Here is a 16030-nt window from a genome sequence, read left to right on the forward strand (position 1 = left end):
CAAATATATATTGTGAAATATTTGTGCATGTTGCTTTCTCATACTGAATTCTCACAGAGAGAACAGAAAAGTATCAGGAATTTGTCATCCTTTTCATATGAAATGCAGATTTCATAATGGTACACTTCCACTTAGCAAACATCAAGATATCTCTGAAAGTATGGCGCCCGAAGGGCGCGCCAAAAAATATGAAACATCCTGATATCTCTGATATATATGCCTTGTACATTAAAGTCATGCACCTGAAGGGCATGCTAAAAATGTCAAATATATCAAAGTTATGAGCTTGAAGAGCACGCTGAAAATATTGAACATACAGATATCTCTGATGTATGTATGCTTGATATGTTAAAGTTGGGCGTGCTGAAAAATATGACTGATTATTAAAGTTACGCGCCCGAAGGGCGCGCCGAAAAATACAACTGAATGATGAATTTTGTGGCTGACACTAGCATTTTAGGCAATGATGAGCCTGTGTCAAAATTCAAAAACACACTGACCCCCCCTATTGGGCATTTCAAAAACATGGTGACCCCCCTATCACCAAAGTCAAAACAGGGTGAACCCCCCCCCCATGAATCCACCGGCCCCCCCCCAGGCTGAAGAAACTGACCAGTCCCTAATATCGTTTTAACTGGATGAATACGTATATCATTTGATCCAGACATGTTATTTAAAGGAATATAGTTGTTGGAGATGCGCTTAAAGGTCGTATGGGACCCGTACGACCAATGTAAACACTGTATCCAAGATACAATGGTGATTGATGAAAGTTAAAACATATCTGTCATATTTTTAAATGTTACAGCAATGATGATGAGATACACCTAGATATCATGCACGAAATACATTGTTCGTAAACAAGAAACTCGCACAGGCGCAGTTCCGACTACTGTTTCCCTTTGATAATATGTATTCGGTATTTCGGTATTTCTGTTTTTAGTCTGATACTAGATTTAAGCAATAACCCCCGCCGCAGGAGGGTAAGCTTATACACGAGATTTTGGTACAATGCGCGACATATAGCACGAGCCGATAGGCGAGTGCTATATGGAGCGAATTGTACCAAAATCGAGTGTATACCCGACTGCGAAGGGGGTTATTGCTATTATATTATATCAACTTGTGTGTATTTGTTGTCTTACTTGGGTATTTTCATAACTCTAAGCCCCAAATGCAGAAAACGGACGTCTGAGAGATCGAACGTCGGAAATTCTGCGCCCGAGACCGAGCATTTTTATAAGGATTCCGTTCAGGCACACAGTATCCTACGATAAATACGCATTACGTCCATATCGACATTGCATTTTATTCGCATGCAACACGAACGATACTTGTCAAAAATACCTGCTGCACTCACACAGAAAATGGGTCAAGAGTTCAAATCAAAAGAAAAAAGTAACAATTTTTTTCGTAAATTTACATAAAAACAATAGTCCTGGCTTTTTTGGCATACTAAAAATAGATTTGTCTCATTCTGTACCGCATACCGTCGCGACATTCAGTGGTGGCACAGTGAAGTTACAGGATCTATTTTTGATGGATAATTTGGACGTTAATTGTACCAGAAAACAAGCAGTTTTAAAATAATCCAGACTTGCGATGACTGCAACTGTGATGAACAGTTGTGCAGATTCTGAGTGTGTTGCCCGATGCAGGGAGAGCTGGACGCTGACACTGCTCGTTGCATTTGGATTTGATGTCAAGAAATATCGTCGCAGTCGCCAGGAGTCATCCCATTGTTATTTTGAACTTCTTGGTCTTCGTCGTTAGGACATCCCAAACTGTTATAGCCCAAACTTTGGTAAATAATATCTGACATACCGTTACTGTGAGGAAGTGTCAATTTATTTGTGTATGAACGAATACTATCTTCATTTTAAAGAGCGGTACTAGGATATATCGCGTCTCGACTCCCGCAAAGTGCACGGTGCGCTGTCGCCCTAATATTTGTGTGCATCATACCCCAAACATGCTGCTTCAGAGATGTCTTTCATCATCGATCCCAACTTATTTACACCAAAAGGTGAGTTAAAGACCCACACTTTATCTGTGTATCAAAATTCGGTCTTCGGTCTTTGAAACAAAGTGGTTCAGTCTTTCTCGAGGGTCTATGGTTTAGATAGGTACGTTCAAATGCACCAACCGAGCAGTTGTCGAAATGCTGGTTTAGGGGCCCGTTTTAGCACTGCTAGCAGTGCTAAAACAGTATTTTAGCATCGGTGGAATGAGCTCTCGTCCAATCAGAATGGCGCATGGTAGCATGATATAATATAATTATCTATCGCTAGTACATTGTTGCGTTCGATGATTTGGTGGGGATTTGGCCGAGGGGTGCAGAGGGCTAAATTTATTGCTAGTTGATTTGCTGACATAGTGGAAAAATATAAGAATACAAAAAATGTCGATAAATATCAAAGAGTTGAGGATTCATACAATCTTATGTAACTAAAGCCTTGTTGATGGCGGACACAATCTTATGTAACTAAAGCCTTGTTGCTGGCGGCATCTTATTTCGTTTGAATTCGGTCGTCATTTGCAGTTTCTTTGTGGATGGTTTTACTTCAAGCTATTTTTAAGTGTCGACCATGTTAAACTTAGTTTGGAAAAGGAAATTTGACGACTTTGAATTTCGTGATGTCAACTATCTCCGGATAATATTTCATTAGTCATAAAATAAGGGCTACACATTTTTGCCCGAGTAATATACCATATATGTTGCTTGCCTTTTTTCCCTTCCCTCTAACTCTAAGCCTACATTGACCATTTTGCAATTGCCAGTCTCGAGGAAACGACATCGTGTCGATTTAAGCAAATGACATGGTAGCTGAGATGCTACGACTAGCACAAGAGGAAGTAGCACATTTCAAATTACTTTAGACGTAGGGCTGTCGTCATCGGAATGTGATGTGGTTGACATGTGTACGATTTGTTGAGTATCAAAGGAGGGTTTCCAATATGAAAATAATGATGACAACTTCATTAATCTTTATCTATTTCAAATAAAACTGCCTGCAGTCACGTTTTTGGGAGCCTTCTGTTCCGCAGTTATCTGTATTTTCAAGGGATACAGTCTTTATTAAATATTGGGCATTCGTCCAATAGCGATATATGAGAAACTTAAAGTTAGAATCGAATGTTCCTCAATCCAACATGTTATAGAAAAATCACATTTCCCAGAATACTTCAAATATAAATTATTAGGTTTAATATTCCAAAAATTGAATGGCCGCCAAATGTACCGCAAATGCTTTAGATTCTAAAACGTTACACATTGACGGTGTTTAGTTTGCAACAAGGAAGCAAATTATGGCGATCAAGATTGTCCCGTATGCAAATCGTCATGCGAGATATCAATACATCAGTATATGCAGGGATTGCGAAAATGCAAGTGTGAAAATCAAATAGGTAATTAGCTTATTGTCGAAATACCGATACGTCGATTTAACGATTTCAACTACATAGGCCTATATCGATTTGCCGCAAAATATCACGAATATTCCTATTTCTCATCTTTAGTATAGACTTCATCCATCCCTGTTGGATGTGGTCTCAAGTTTCAAGACAATCAGATTAAAATGCTGCAGAAAAGAGAGCAATAATTACGTCTATTCTTCCATTGTAATTTTCATGAAACTTGGCACATTGCCCAGTCAAAACAGACCAGATTTCAATATGCTAGATATTAAGATAAACCCCACAAAAGATTTCAAAAGTTTTGTGAAAAATAGGCTCTTACTCGGCATTTTGTTATGTTATTGACAAAATTAAGGACCTTAATTATATTTTTAAAACTAGAGCGGACTTACTTTTATTGTTTACTTTGAAAATCCGCGTTCTAAATCATGACATTTTCACTTTATTTATTGTAATTCTCAAAGACATACATACATATGTATACATATTTTCTTATCATTTCAAAGTTGCTGTCCCCACCTTCATCTAACAAGAGTGTTCAACGTCCTCTGATGTCAAATTTACATGCTGATATAGGCCTACCACATGATTTTAAAATGCTTATTTGACCACATTGAATTATATTTAACGGGCATACGACTACGGTGACGTCCCTTTAACAGAGTCATTTTTTTCGCTTCATCATCGAAGGAAAATGATACTTTTCCAGTCTTCTTATGCGCACGCGGTATAACCGGTATCCTCTCGCTGTCGCACGCCTCTCCTGTAGCCTGTAGGGATCGTGACACTACAATGTCTCCTTCCCGGGGTCTCCTTTGAGTTCCAAACACTTTGTAGCACTTCTGTCCCGTTTTTATGTTTATACTTCGGTTGCGCGCGTCCAAAACTCGTGTTACCGCGGATTTAAAATCTACCGCTTGGTTCCGTAAATCTAGGATGACGTCTTGATATGACATCATTGACCTCGCCTGACATATTGCAAAAGTATGGCATTGCTAATATTCATGCGCCTTTATCATGCAAAGTCACCGGTTGCAGTGGTGAAAGCGGGAGCAGAGTGGAGCAGAAGTGAAACGGAAGTGAGAGCGCCGCAACTGTTTGGAGTGTGAGGCTATCACACACGTTCGTGTATCACCGATGACGTCACGCACGCTCCTCCCATGAGCCCTTTCGCGCCCATGGGATTCCGAGCTCATTTCCATAAATGTCGTCTACTTCAAAGTCTCTTTTCGTCGCTCCGTAGTCGTCGGCGCGTGCAATTATGTTGCAAATTTGAGCTGCATTTTATTCAAGGTGATTTTGGAAGGGATAAACGGTCAAAGTCAATGGACTTAGGTTTCCCTTTAATGTCCAGATTTTCCTGGTCATGTTTGGGTTAGAATTTCACGTCTTGATGTAATTAAGTTTATGACGTGGCAATGAAAGTGATCGGTTGAAATTTTCATATTTTTTCACAGAATATATTTGCTAATTCTGTACAGCATTGCAATGACAGTTGTATTCACTGTAAACATTCATCAAAGCATCGCTGTGAAATCTTCTCATATTTGTTTTGATTTCAAGAAAGACACACATCTGATTCAGATCTTACCTGAACAATGTCCACACACTCTGAGACTCATCCTGGTCAGGATAATTCCTTCCGATTTCTTGTAACATCGTCAGATTTATAAAATTCCAGGAGTAAATCCACACATGACTTCAGCTGGCAATCTGTCAGCTGTTAATGTTTTGACTGTAGTCGAACGCTTTACTCATTAGATAGCTTCGAACCATAGAAAAAGTAGTCCCAGACAAAATCTCGCTGCTCAAACATGAAAATGTAAGAAACCCTTGATGTAATGATACGGATACAGAAGTTTATAACAGATCTCAAGATGTTTGTAATTTTCGCCATTTTCGACTTGTGTCTGTTTTTATAAGATGTACAACCGACCGGCTCACATTACTGTAATACTCTTACGCCAGTACATCGACCCTTGATAGGTGGCGCTATTGCAATTTCTGCCGTCAGGCTGGTCAGAGATCTTGGCTTCGAGTCTGCAGAGAATTCTGTAACACGTAACATATTAGTCTTTGTATTATAGACTGTATTTTTTAGAGTTTGATAGTTTTATCGCGATTTAAAAGATACAATGACAAGTGAGTGTATTAAGACTTTTTATTGGATTGTAGACTTTTTCGGGTTTTATTTCAATTTACGTTTTCCTTGTACGCTTGCCCAGTATTGTATTGCACAGCTAGCCATGTGCATTGTTTTGAACATTGTATATGCATTCAGGTTATCATTTGTTGGTTCATTCTGGTTCAAGAACTAACATGTGTTCATCACATGTGTGACCGATACACTACAGCTGAACTTTGTCTAAAATCGAACTTTGAAATATGCAATGTGGAAACATTTAAGTTTTTGTGGTTCTTGGTTTAGTATTTTATTTCTCACCAGTTTGTCGCATACATAATCGTCATTTTCACACTATTTTTAGTCACTCTATATATATTTTTCACTCTGTTATGGATATAGGTATTTTCAGACGATGATGTTTTGTAGGATTAGTTTCATAAACTGTAAAAAGTATTCAGAATTATTCAAATGTAATGATTCTTTCAAGAACCGTGTTTTTTTTAATTCAAATATTGTAATTCTTGACTTGCATGTATTTCTCCGGACATATTCTGAAGAAAACTTTCTTTTATATATGTTCCTCGCCGTCCGCATTATTATCGTAAATGATTTGGTAAAAGTGTTATCTATCGTGTTAAGACGTTTCGAACCTTGTATTTTACTTTCCGTTTCTTTATACTTTAAATAATGGTAATGCGTATGTTTTTTACGATATATTTTTGTGCTGTATATTTCTCACTAGTCAAACACAATTTTCAATCGACGATATTAATCGTAACTTCAGAATGCGTTTAAGTGTTATCAAACTTTCAAGTCAGCCTTTCATACACAAAGATACATTTTACTTTGTAAGATTATCGAATGTTATCCGAATTTTCTTTTTCAAATTGTTAGGAGTTACACATTCATTGTCACTACACAATTTTACCAAACAATTTTTGAATGAACTTCCCTATCGATCTACATTCTAGAAAGTTGAAGTATTTCGCATTGCATTGCCATTCAAAAGAAAAACATTCATGACGTGTGACTGCAGAATGAATTTTATTGCTTAACTCGTAAAAATTAGACAACCTTCTGGCATGTATCATTATTGATAGAATTACATTTTGAAAACCTTTTTGTAATTCAATCGTCATGGTTTCACTGTAAGGTTAATCAGATGCGTATGGAGATCCTGTGTGAAATTGTGTAAATAATGAGCTTTTGAATTCTAATAAAGTAATAATAGATTGAAATCAATTTCGGCATTAATGTTCGTGTAGCGTTGAGACAGCAAATCAGATGGTTCACTCTCCGCCATGAGATAAGTGGTTGAGGGACTGCAGATGAACGGAAACCAACAGAAATATTACCCAAACACCTTTAACAAAAATCGCAGCTTATCAAAATGTAATCTTCATCGTATAAGTGTCAGAAATTCCCTACAGGTGCGAAAAGCTGGTGTAGCATGATTGAAAGCGCCCTCATCGATGAAAGAAAATACATAAAACGTTGTTAGCAAACTCGAACGCTGCACACGGATTCATTTTACTGCTATCTGTCACATATGTCATACCGGCTAAAACATAACCTTGTAACGTGAATGAAGAAAGAATCGGTTATACCGGGACAGAAGTTAGAAGTACAATTTAAAATAAACATGTTTCCGTGATTTGTCGTGAAGACAACCCATGACGTCATGAGATGATTGCAACCATAAGGAGTATTGAGTTCTCTAATCTTCTTCTTCTGGGGTCATGGCTTGTCTTTACGCGCAAAACTTGGCTTCCATTTTAAATCTGATTAAATGCCCAATAACTGTAACATTTGGCAACTGTTTTTCAGGGTTTTGTTACATGTGCTTGCAATGATTTGTAAGTGTACTTTCTGCAGCGCACCGAAATATCCACTACACAGCTTATTTGGATTGACTGAATATCTGTGTCCTGCATTCATCGCTAGTGTTGGTGATCAAATTTACGTCCAGATTCGAATTTCGTTTTCAACAATAATAATACCCGTGATACACTGACAATTTGCATTGACAAACAAAAAACTGGGTCTTTCGCAATGCCGTACAGAGTATACAATGCAATTTAGTTCGTACAGGGAACAAAATCACCGAAAAATTGTAACTTTAATACAAAGAACAACAATATTAGACTACAATTTCAAAATCTGTCAATATTTCCCTGGGCAATGGCATATAGGGGTCATCACATGATTTTATCATATCTTGTAAATTCATATATATATATGTTTATTTGGTATGATAGGCCACCGGCCTATCAATCGATGTCTACCTAACTCTCTCAAAACTGCAGAATTACAAGCCGAGTTAGGGGCAACGTCGAAAGTTCAGTGAAGGATAAAAAACATAATTTTTTTAGTTTGGGGGGGGGGGGGGTGACCTACAAAAGTTTCTATCTTACAAATCGATTTAAGGTAAAACTTGCCAGGGGAATGAATATTTTAAAAAAATAGAGCAGAAATGCACACTTTCGTGTTGAAGCCAGCGGAGGGAGTTGTTTTAACACGTGCATAGCTGCACCTGGCCTGGTTAGTGTAAACAATGCAGGCTGTTGGCCTCTGTTGCACCATATACGGTAGTTTCTCTACTGTCTATGGTTTCACTCGGAATTTATAATATTATATTTTGCTACATTTCTGGTGCAGGTGTAGTCCGCCTGAATGGAGCAGTGTGAACTGAGTTGTTACAACCACCAGGACAGTTGAGATAGTTTTTATGGCTCTGAAAGGAGAAACCTAGACTTTATTGTTGTTGTTCTTGTTCATTCATTGATAAACTTCAAGTGTGTTGTTAGTATGTTGTATCTTTTAGCATTATGTTTATGATTTTACTTTCAAACTAAAATAAGTTGGTGACAATGTAGTCATTTAGGTGTGTGAATACACTTATTATTAACTACCTGCCGGGGCTATATATGCAATTTTGAACAAGATAAAGATTACACTGCGATTAAATGTTTGCCCAAACATTAAATCACAGCCCGATGCAGAAAAGCTAAAACCCTTGATACTATGCATATCTGCACTGAAATCTTCACATAAACTACACAGAGTAGTCCAAATTGTAATGCACAAGGGTGAATGTTTGCAACTATGACATTGTATGTTCTGATTCCTTTTTAAGATTACCAATTTTTGAAAATGGCGGGAAATCAAAATGACCGTTAAAATTTGAATTTACATGTCAAATGATTCTGAAAGGAATGGTTTCCTAATGCAGTAAAAGCTCATATCTCTTCAGAGGGTAGAATTCAGAAAGGAGAGAATAGGTAGATAATTTGAGGTCAACAAATTTCAAGAGTTACAGCTAGTGGGGCCTTAACGATGCATTACTTTATTTCACCCCTAAATTGACGTGATCCTAATAGCTTTGCTTTAAATAGAAAGAGCCCGGAAACAGGTTCAATATAAGTCAATTAAGTTTCTAGGGGGATTTTGGGGGAAACTAAGGGAATTAAGTTTTTTATCCTACATTGACCTTTTGAAGTCGCCCCTTACTCACTTGGAGAATAAATTTACAAAACAACGTGTGGACTCGCTCTATATCATTTCCCTCATGAAAGCCCAAAACTTCACAACCGTACATTAGTATGGGTACAATCTTACAATCAAAATTTTTTAAAGCAATGTGAATGTTAATGTTTTAGGGGCCGTCGATAATAAAAGCTGACGCACGACAAATGTAATTCTTTCGTTCAGGGGGGGGGAGGGGGTTAAAACTCATTTCGTTTTGTGTGCGTCAAAATCGCATAAGGATTTTCGTCTATTGTTTTCGAGGTGCGACTTTGCAGCAAGAACACAATTTATCGAGAACAAAATGACCACAAAATACGGAGACAGAAAAGACAACAAAAAGATATAAATGTGAAATAAAACTTGTATGCTTTTTCAACGTGAAACATGTACGTGAAACATTTTCCTACGTGCGAAATATATTAAAATGTTCTGTCTTAAAAGTGATACGCGTAAAGTGGAGGTTAATTAATTAATGTGCACTTCCGGTATGCGTGCGGATAGGAGAGGTGCGAGTGGGTTTGTCAGAAACGGTATCATAATACGAAATTGATTTCGCATAAGAACTTTCGTTTTGAGGGGGTAGGGAGGGGGTTTCAAGTAAAACCAAGGAATTACGTTTCTCGTGCGTCAGCTTGTATTATCGACGGCCCCTTAAACCGATTGAGACACTTTTTAACTGCAAACATAGCCCTTCTACCCTGATTGGCCAGAGTTTGTTGTGCATTGGTCCACAGACCCGCCAAAGAGAGCATCATACTAAGATAACTATATGATGGTACAGTTTCAATACGTACGCCATCTATAAACCATTTTTCATAATTTCTTAGTCTTCCACCATTCCTAAATACAATTACTTTAGACTTATTGACGTTAACTTTGAACTTCCATCTCTTACAATAAAAATTCATTTTGTTTAATTGTCTCTGTAGTCCAATCACACTGCTACTGCTTATGGATAAATTGTCAGCAAATAAAAGGTATAACAATTTCAATACACCAACATAAACACCACAATAAATACCTGATTGTAAGGAGTCACCAATATCGTTAATGAAGAGATTAAATAACAATGGAGACAATATAGAGCCCTGTTGTACTCCATAGGTACAGTTGAAAAATTCTGTGATACCATGTGGTGTCCTTACACAAGATTTTACATTGTTGTACATTGATTTCAAAACATTTAGCATTTAACTTTAATACCAAATTTTAAGAGTTTATAAAACATGGCAGTGTGATCAATCCTGTCAGAGGCTTTTTCGAAGTCAATGAAAGCACAGTAGAGCCGAGACTTGTGTTTGGACAGATATTTCCAGATAGCTGTATCCAGAATGAAAATGTTGTCAACAGTACTCCGTTTCTTTCTAAAACCACTTTGTGCTTCTACAATTGGACAATTTTTATCTACAAATTCTAATAGACGAACATACATAACGTTACAGAAAATCTTGCCAATTATAGGCAGCAGAGTGATACCTCTATAATTATTGGCAGAGTCTCGAGATCCCTTCTTATGCAGTGGGACAATCATGCCCTTGATTCATACAGAAGGAAATTTACCTGAGTCAAGAATTTAATTCAAGAGATTTAACAATACTTGTCTTAATTCATTCCCACTTTGCTTTACAAATTCCACTGGAATGCCATCTACCCCTGCAGCCTTGCCGATTTTTAATCTATTGATGGCAGAATTGACTTCATTCAATGTAATCACACTATCAAGTAAATCAAGCTCTATATCAAGCTGAGGGGAATCAGTTAATCTATTGGTATGTAAAGAAAACGACTCGTTAACAAAATCTTTCATTTCATTGTAAAACTCGTTAAAGTCTTCATCTAAATTACCTGGCGTATTAAATAAAGCTGAAAAGTACTTTAACCAATCCTGTGGTGAGATAGCAGCTGAAACCCCAGGAGTAAAAGGTCTGAGCATCGACCAGAAACCTTTTGAATCACTATCCTTGGCAGCTTCAATTTCGTCATTCTGCTTTTGTATCTCATATTTTTTTTCTTTTTATAGCGTAAGAGATTGAGATATCTGCGACGGATGTCGAGGCAGAACAGAATTCTCTCTAGCTCATTGCGCTCAGCTCCAGTCAGATGACTTGGCGTTTGTCACGAAATGATCTCCCTTGGGATACGGTTTGTTAGACATACGCCCTCTAATGACACATTTGGGGCATAGACTCTTTGATGGCAGCTCAAATGTGATCCATTTTCCCGTCATGCAGCCTGATTTTGACGATAAAGCGTACATAATAAGAATATGACAAGTTGTATTGAACTCGATTGTTAATTGTACGGTTACGAGGTTCGCGATGTCTGACTCGGATCTTATTGCACAGTATTTTGTTTGCCAATGCAAGTGCGGACTAAGAGACAGATATATTTGTATCGTGTGGAATTTCTGCAATGCAAGTGTGGACTTAAAAATACATATATCTGCATGCATGGTTTTTAAGACGATCTGTTCGAAATTCATATCGTGTGAAATTACTGCCCGAATATTTACGACTTCATATCTGATGTTTTCATTAAGGTAGCATTCGCCTCGAAAATGAAAGACTGCAACTTTTGCTAAAACTTTCCTCAATGAAACTTTCGACCATTGTCTTACCAAAACAAGAAACTTTTCTTTCACTACGAGCTTGAAAATTACCCCCACAAGTGCCAGTGGTAGATAAGAAGAGAATAAATAAAATTTGAAAGCCCGAATTTCTGTCCCCGAGGCGCGTTCTTATATTAATATGGAATTTTCCAGATGATGAGATGCGATCAAAGTCGTATGTGATTTACTTGGACACATTTTGTGTCATAACTTATGATGGTACTTAGTAGCATGCATAAGGACACTCGGGATAGAAAATTGAAGGTTCCACTTAAATTTTATTGCCTGTCTTCCAAAGACACATTACACAACATTTACATAGTGAATGAAGAATGCTACATTGTGTAAACAAATATACATAAATGATGCAATTAAGCATGGCAGTGAAATACATATATTTAGGAAAGTAAATGATACTGTTTTCAGAATATGTCGCAAGTTTTAGTACACAGTGATCTAATGATAATTAAGTATACCTTTATACCGGACATAGAAAAATACGTTACGTTAACGTTGCAAACTTCCATTTATAAGTCTTTATTCACACTGTGCGATGTAATGGAATTTTTGGTAAATCCTATTGGTGTTTAAAAACGTGTAATTTTTCGAAACGCCTTCGTGATTTTATCTTTATTATTACGAGATTACTTCAGTCACTTCAAGTTTCCAGTGAAAGGAAGGTTTTTTGATTTAACGCTATGTCAGTCAGCACGCCTTTTGTTTCTAATCGTATCGTCAAATTGCATTACTTCGGAAAATTCACTTGCTAAACAACGCTAACTTAAAATAAAACATAGCATATGGAATGTCTATGGTAAACAGTACGCTAAAGTGTGGTAGATTTCTTGTCCTTAGAAATGGAAGCTGTGTCATAGGCATCAGTACTATCTTTAGAAAAAATATTGCAATCTACAAAGTAAATACAAAGCACCGAACAATTATTTCGCAAACTAACACCTCATTATTGTCTACAAGTACTTCAGACACACTGCCAGGGCTAATGTCTTTCTTCAGTGTACTTCTTCTCTTCATCTGCACTCCCTAAACATTTGCCGATAGATCCTGGATGCAAACATAAAAGTAAAAACGATTTTTTTTAATTCGGTGATCCGATGCAAAAATTTAACTTCACTTAATCTACCAAACAATGTTTTTGGGTCATTTACCGCTAATTACGATTGTGAAGGAAAGAGATAAAGCAGAGGCGGGAATTCAGTCACTAATGAAACCTGAAAGACCACAGTGGATCATTGTAAAAAATTGACATGTTGCCATCTGTAACAAGCCGTTATACATATTTGTACATTCTTTTAGAGTTGATCACAATAGCGGCCTTACACAAAGCTCTTTCAGTCTGAGAATGAAATTTCGAGTCTTTGCTCACCATATTCCTCCAGCAACTTAGGAACGAAATCATTCCAGAATGCACATTCCTTGGCTTTCAAAGCTCGTTTGGTTTCCATCTTTAAAGACAGTTCCTTGTACGCTAATCCAGGTACTTGAAACAGTGGCCATTCATGCTCAGTGTCTCCTTGAGAATATGTCTTATCGTCACTCGGAATATTGGGATTGCTGATGTTAGCAAAAAGAACATAAACAATCCATTACTATACGTATAACACGGATATTAATGTCTTTGGTCCTTTGGCTTAGCCATAACACAAACACTGATTACGTTTTTTCTACATGAAGACACAAAAGGAGAGTTACAAGTCATTTCAACTCCCTCATAGTTTTACTAATTTCAACTGTGACAAAGAATCTGGGACGGTGATACATGATATATGAACTCAATTCTAGAAATAGTCAATTGAAAATACCTCCCAGTGTTATTAATGTTGATATATAATGGATTACTGTTGTGGAAAACCAGCATTACATTGATTAACATTGAACCTCTACATGTAAAGTTAAGGCAAAATGATAGTACTATATAACATTTTACCAAACCATAATGATAATTCTTAAAAAAAAAACAATCTCCCTTTCACGTTTTGTAAATATGCTCTCATTTCGATGAAAACTACTTTTCTTGAAGAATCACTAAAATTGTTGCAGAAAACATTGATAATTTACCCTGTCTTTGCAAAGTTAGTCCAATATTTCATTATACTCAATGACATTTCCACTTCCTCAGGAGGCATTGTCCAGTTCGCACCATGAAAGAAATGCCATCCAAATACGAACGGGATGTCCTCAGCATGTGCCGGCCCCATCCACTTAATCCGCCATATTGAATTTGCCGGTGTGTGAGTCATGTGATAGAGGTACACCTTGGCGCCAGATTGCGCGTAAGCTCGTGCTGATAGATCCATGGGACAAATGAAATTCTCGTCGCCTATCATTTGAACGAGAGCGTCAATATAATCGCTGTCTTGAAGGTCAGCGTCTTCCCAGTTCATGTATATGAGTTTGATGGCGCTAATACCAACTATGTTCTGCTTCACTGGTCCTGTCACGAACATGGGATACATCGCTTCGTACTCACTTCTGTTCAAGGAGATTTCAGACTCGTTAAGCATGTGAGACATAGCCATGGGTAAGAAGACTGCGCCCTCAGCGGCCATTGCTCCAATCATGATATCAACGTTCGTTTTGGTGAAGGCCTTTTCACGAATGGCATCTACAGGGTGTTGTTTGATCAGTTTGTCATCCACAAACGGTGGAAACGGAAGACCAGTCAGCTCTTCACCAAGCCCAGTAACATTAGCTATCAAGCCCTGTGATACAAACCATAGGATTTAATGACCTACAAATTGCTTCTCTTTGAACACCGTCAACGAGATTCCAAGTGATACACCAAGCAAGTCATCACAACAAAAATAACATTTTCTGTAAGAAATACACTTTTCAGGTAGATGACAATACCAAAGCTAACAAGGCGGCGTCTTCTAGCATCATTTATGGTATTTAAATCGATTATATGAGAATAACTGTTTTCGAGGGCCACTACGCAAGGCGAGTATATGGCAAAAATTATGCTCTTCTGAGAAAAATAGGCTAATTTCTCTGTAACCGTATCCTACTCACGGAGATAAGTACCCAAATATGATAGAGACTGTGAATAGTCATATATACTGTATACATTGTGATAAGAACGTTGGGATTAATTTCAATAGCGACAGAAAACGATGTATTCATCCTAAACCGAAGTGCACTTATACATTTCGAAGAGATTTCAAAGTCTACTATACTAAGTACAATAACTTTTGTCGGATATGCACGTTTTGTCAGATACCAACCTTACAGACATTATCAATACGTTGGAACAAAGATAGATTCTGAAAGAAGATGTCACTGTTCAAACGAAAGAGTTTACGCGCCCACCCTGAACACTAGCCATCATGCCAACCATTTCAATTCATGGATGACGATCCAAGTTCAAATTCTACCACAAAGAACCAGTTTGAATTTAATTTCACGCGACCCTGTGTGTACTATTCAAACCCCGTCAATAGAGACGATTACTTTGAAGAAAACGCCATCAAAAAGTTTCCTTACACTTTTAAGAACTCGTTTAGCGGCAAGGCGAATTCATCCTCGTACTGTATGTGGCAAAATTGCGTTGGAGATTAAAACTAAATGTGTACATTTCACACAATGTTTAGAATAATAATACAATATTTGGCATCATAGGATGATTTGGACGTGCATTCTAAGGACCTCCTTAAAGGAAACACTGCTGCTAGAAGTACAGCGATACCGTTGGATTTATACATATATATCCATAATTGTCAGTGTTATTTTAGATCAAAAATTAGACAAACATTGTTATTTGTATTTTTTGCTAGCATAGTGACGATTATGATCCGGCATTGTTCATGTCGTCAGGCTTTTTTAATGGTTCTGTGGTATTTTCGAATTAAGGCCAAATAAACTTGTCCTTACCAATGACATATCACTGGAATTCCGAAAATCATCAGCTTCGACAGAGCGAAGACATGCGACCAGTTCTCCGGAAGTGTCTTTCTCACACCCGACAATTTTCCCAAGACCGTGTGCAATGGTGTTGTGAAAAACTGAATCGCTGCCTGTAAAACCGGCCATTGTTGCCGTACCACTCTGCATAATGAAATGATAAATTTAATGTTTCGTTGAGGAGATGGTGAGTAGGAAACATCTCTATGCGAGAACTACTTACCTTCACTCCTCCCCGTTCTCTCACCTAATTTTGAATTCATTAAGGAGCTTGAGAACTGATTATATATAGGAATCATATGGTAGTTATCGCTATAATGATGGATGCGTTCACAAGGCAGTCAGCAAATGAGATAACCTATAGGGTATAGTGACATGCACGAAGGGTTTTTGCTTAAAACGTTTCCTTAGGGAACTCCCACTTAGTTGTATCT

The 16030-nt window shown here is 37.5% G+C and overlaps 1 protein-coding gene across 1 annotated transcript; it reads right to left on the reverse strand.

Moving 5' to 3' along the window:
• Positions 1-12083: 12083 nt before the first annotated feature.
• LOC139127119 (acetylcholinesterase-like) lies at positions 12084-15727 on the reverse strand. Its single transcript, XM_070693041.1, has 4 exons — positions 15567-15727; positions 13755-14398; positions 13063-13250; positions 12084-12740 (listed from the first exon to the last, which is right to left on the reverse strand). Exons 1-4 carry the CDS (start codon positions 15723-15725, stop codon positions 12676-12678), a joined length of 1056 nt encoding a protein of 351 aa, XP_070549142.1. The 5' UTR covers positions 15726-15727; the 3' UTR covers positions 12084-12675.
• Positions 15728-16030: the final 303 nt, after the last annotated feature.

The sequence above is a fragment of the Ptychodera flava genome, chromosome 3 (genome assembly GCF_041260155.1).
Source record: "Ptychodera flava strain L36383 chromosome 3, AS_Pfla_20210202, whole genome shotgun sequence".
Taxonomy (NCBI): Eukaryota; Metazoa; Hemichordata; class Enteropneusta; family Ptychoderidae; genus Ptychodera; species Ptychodera flava.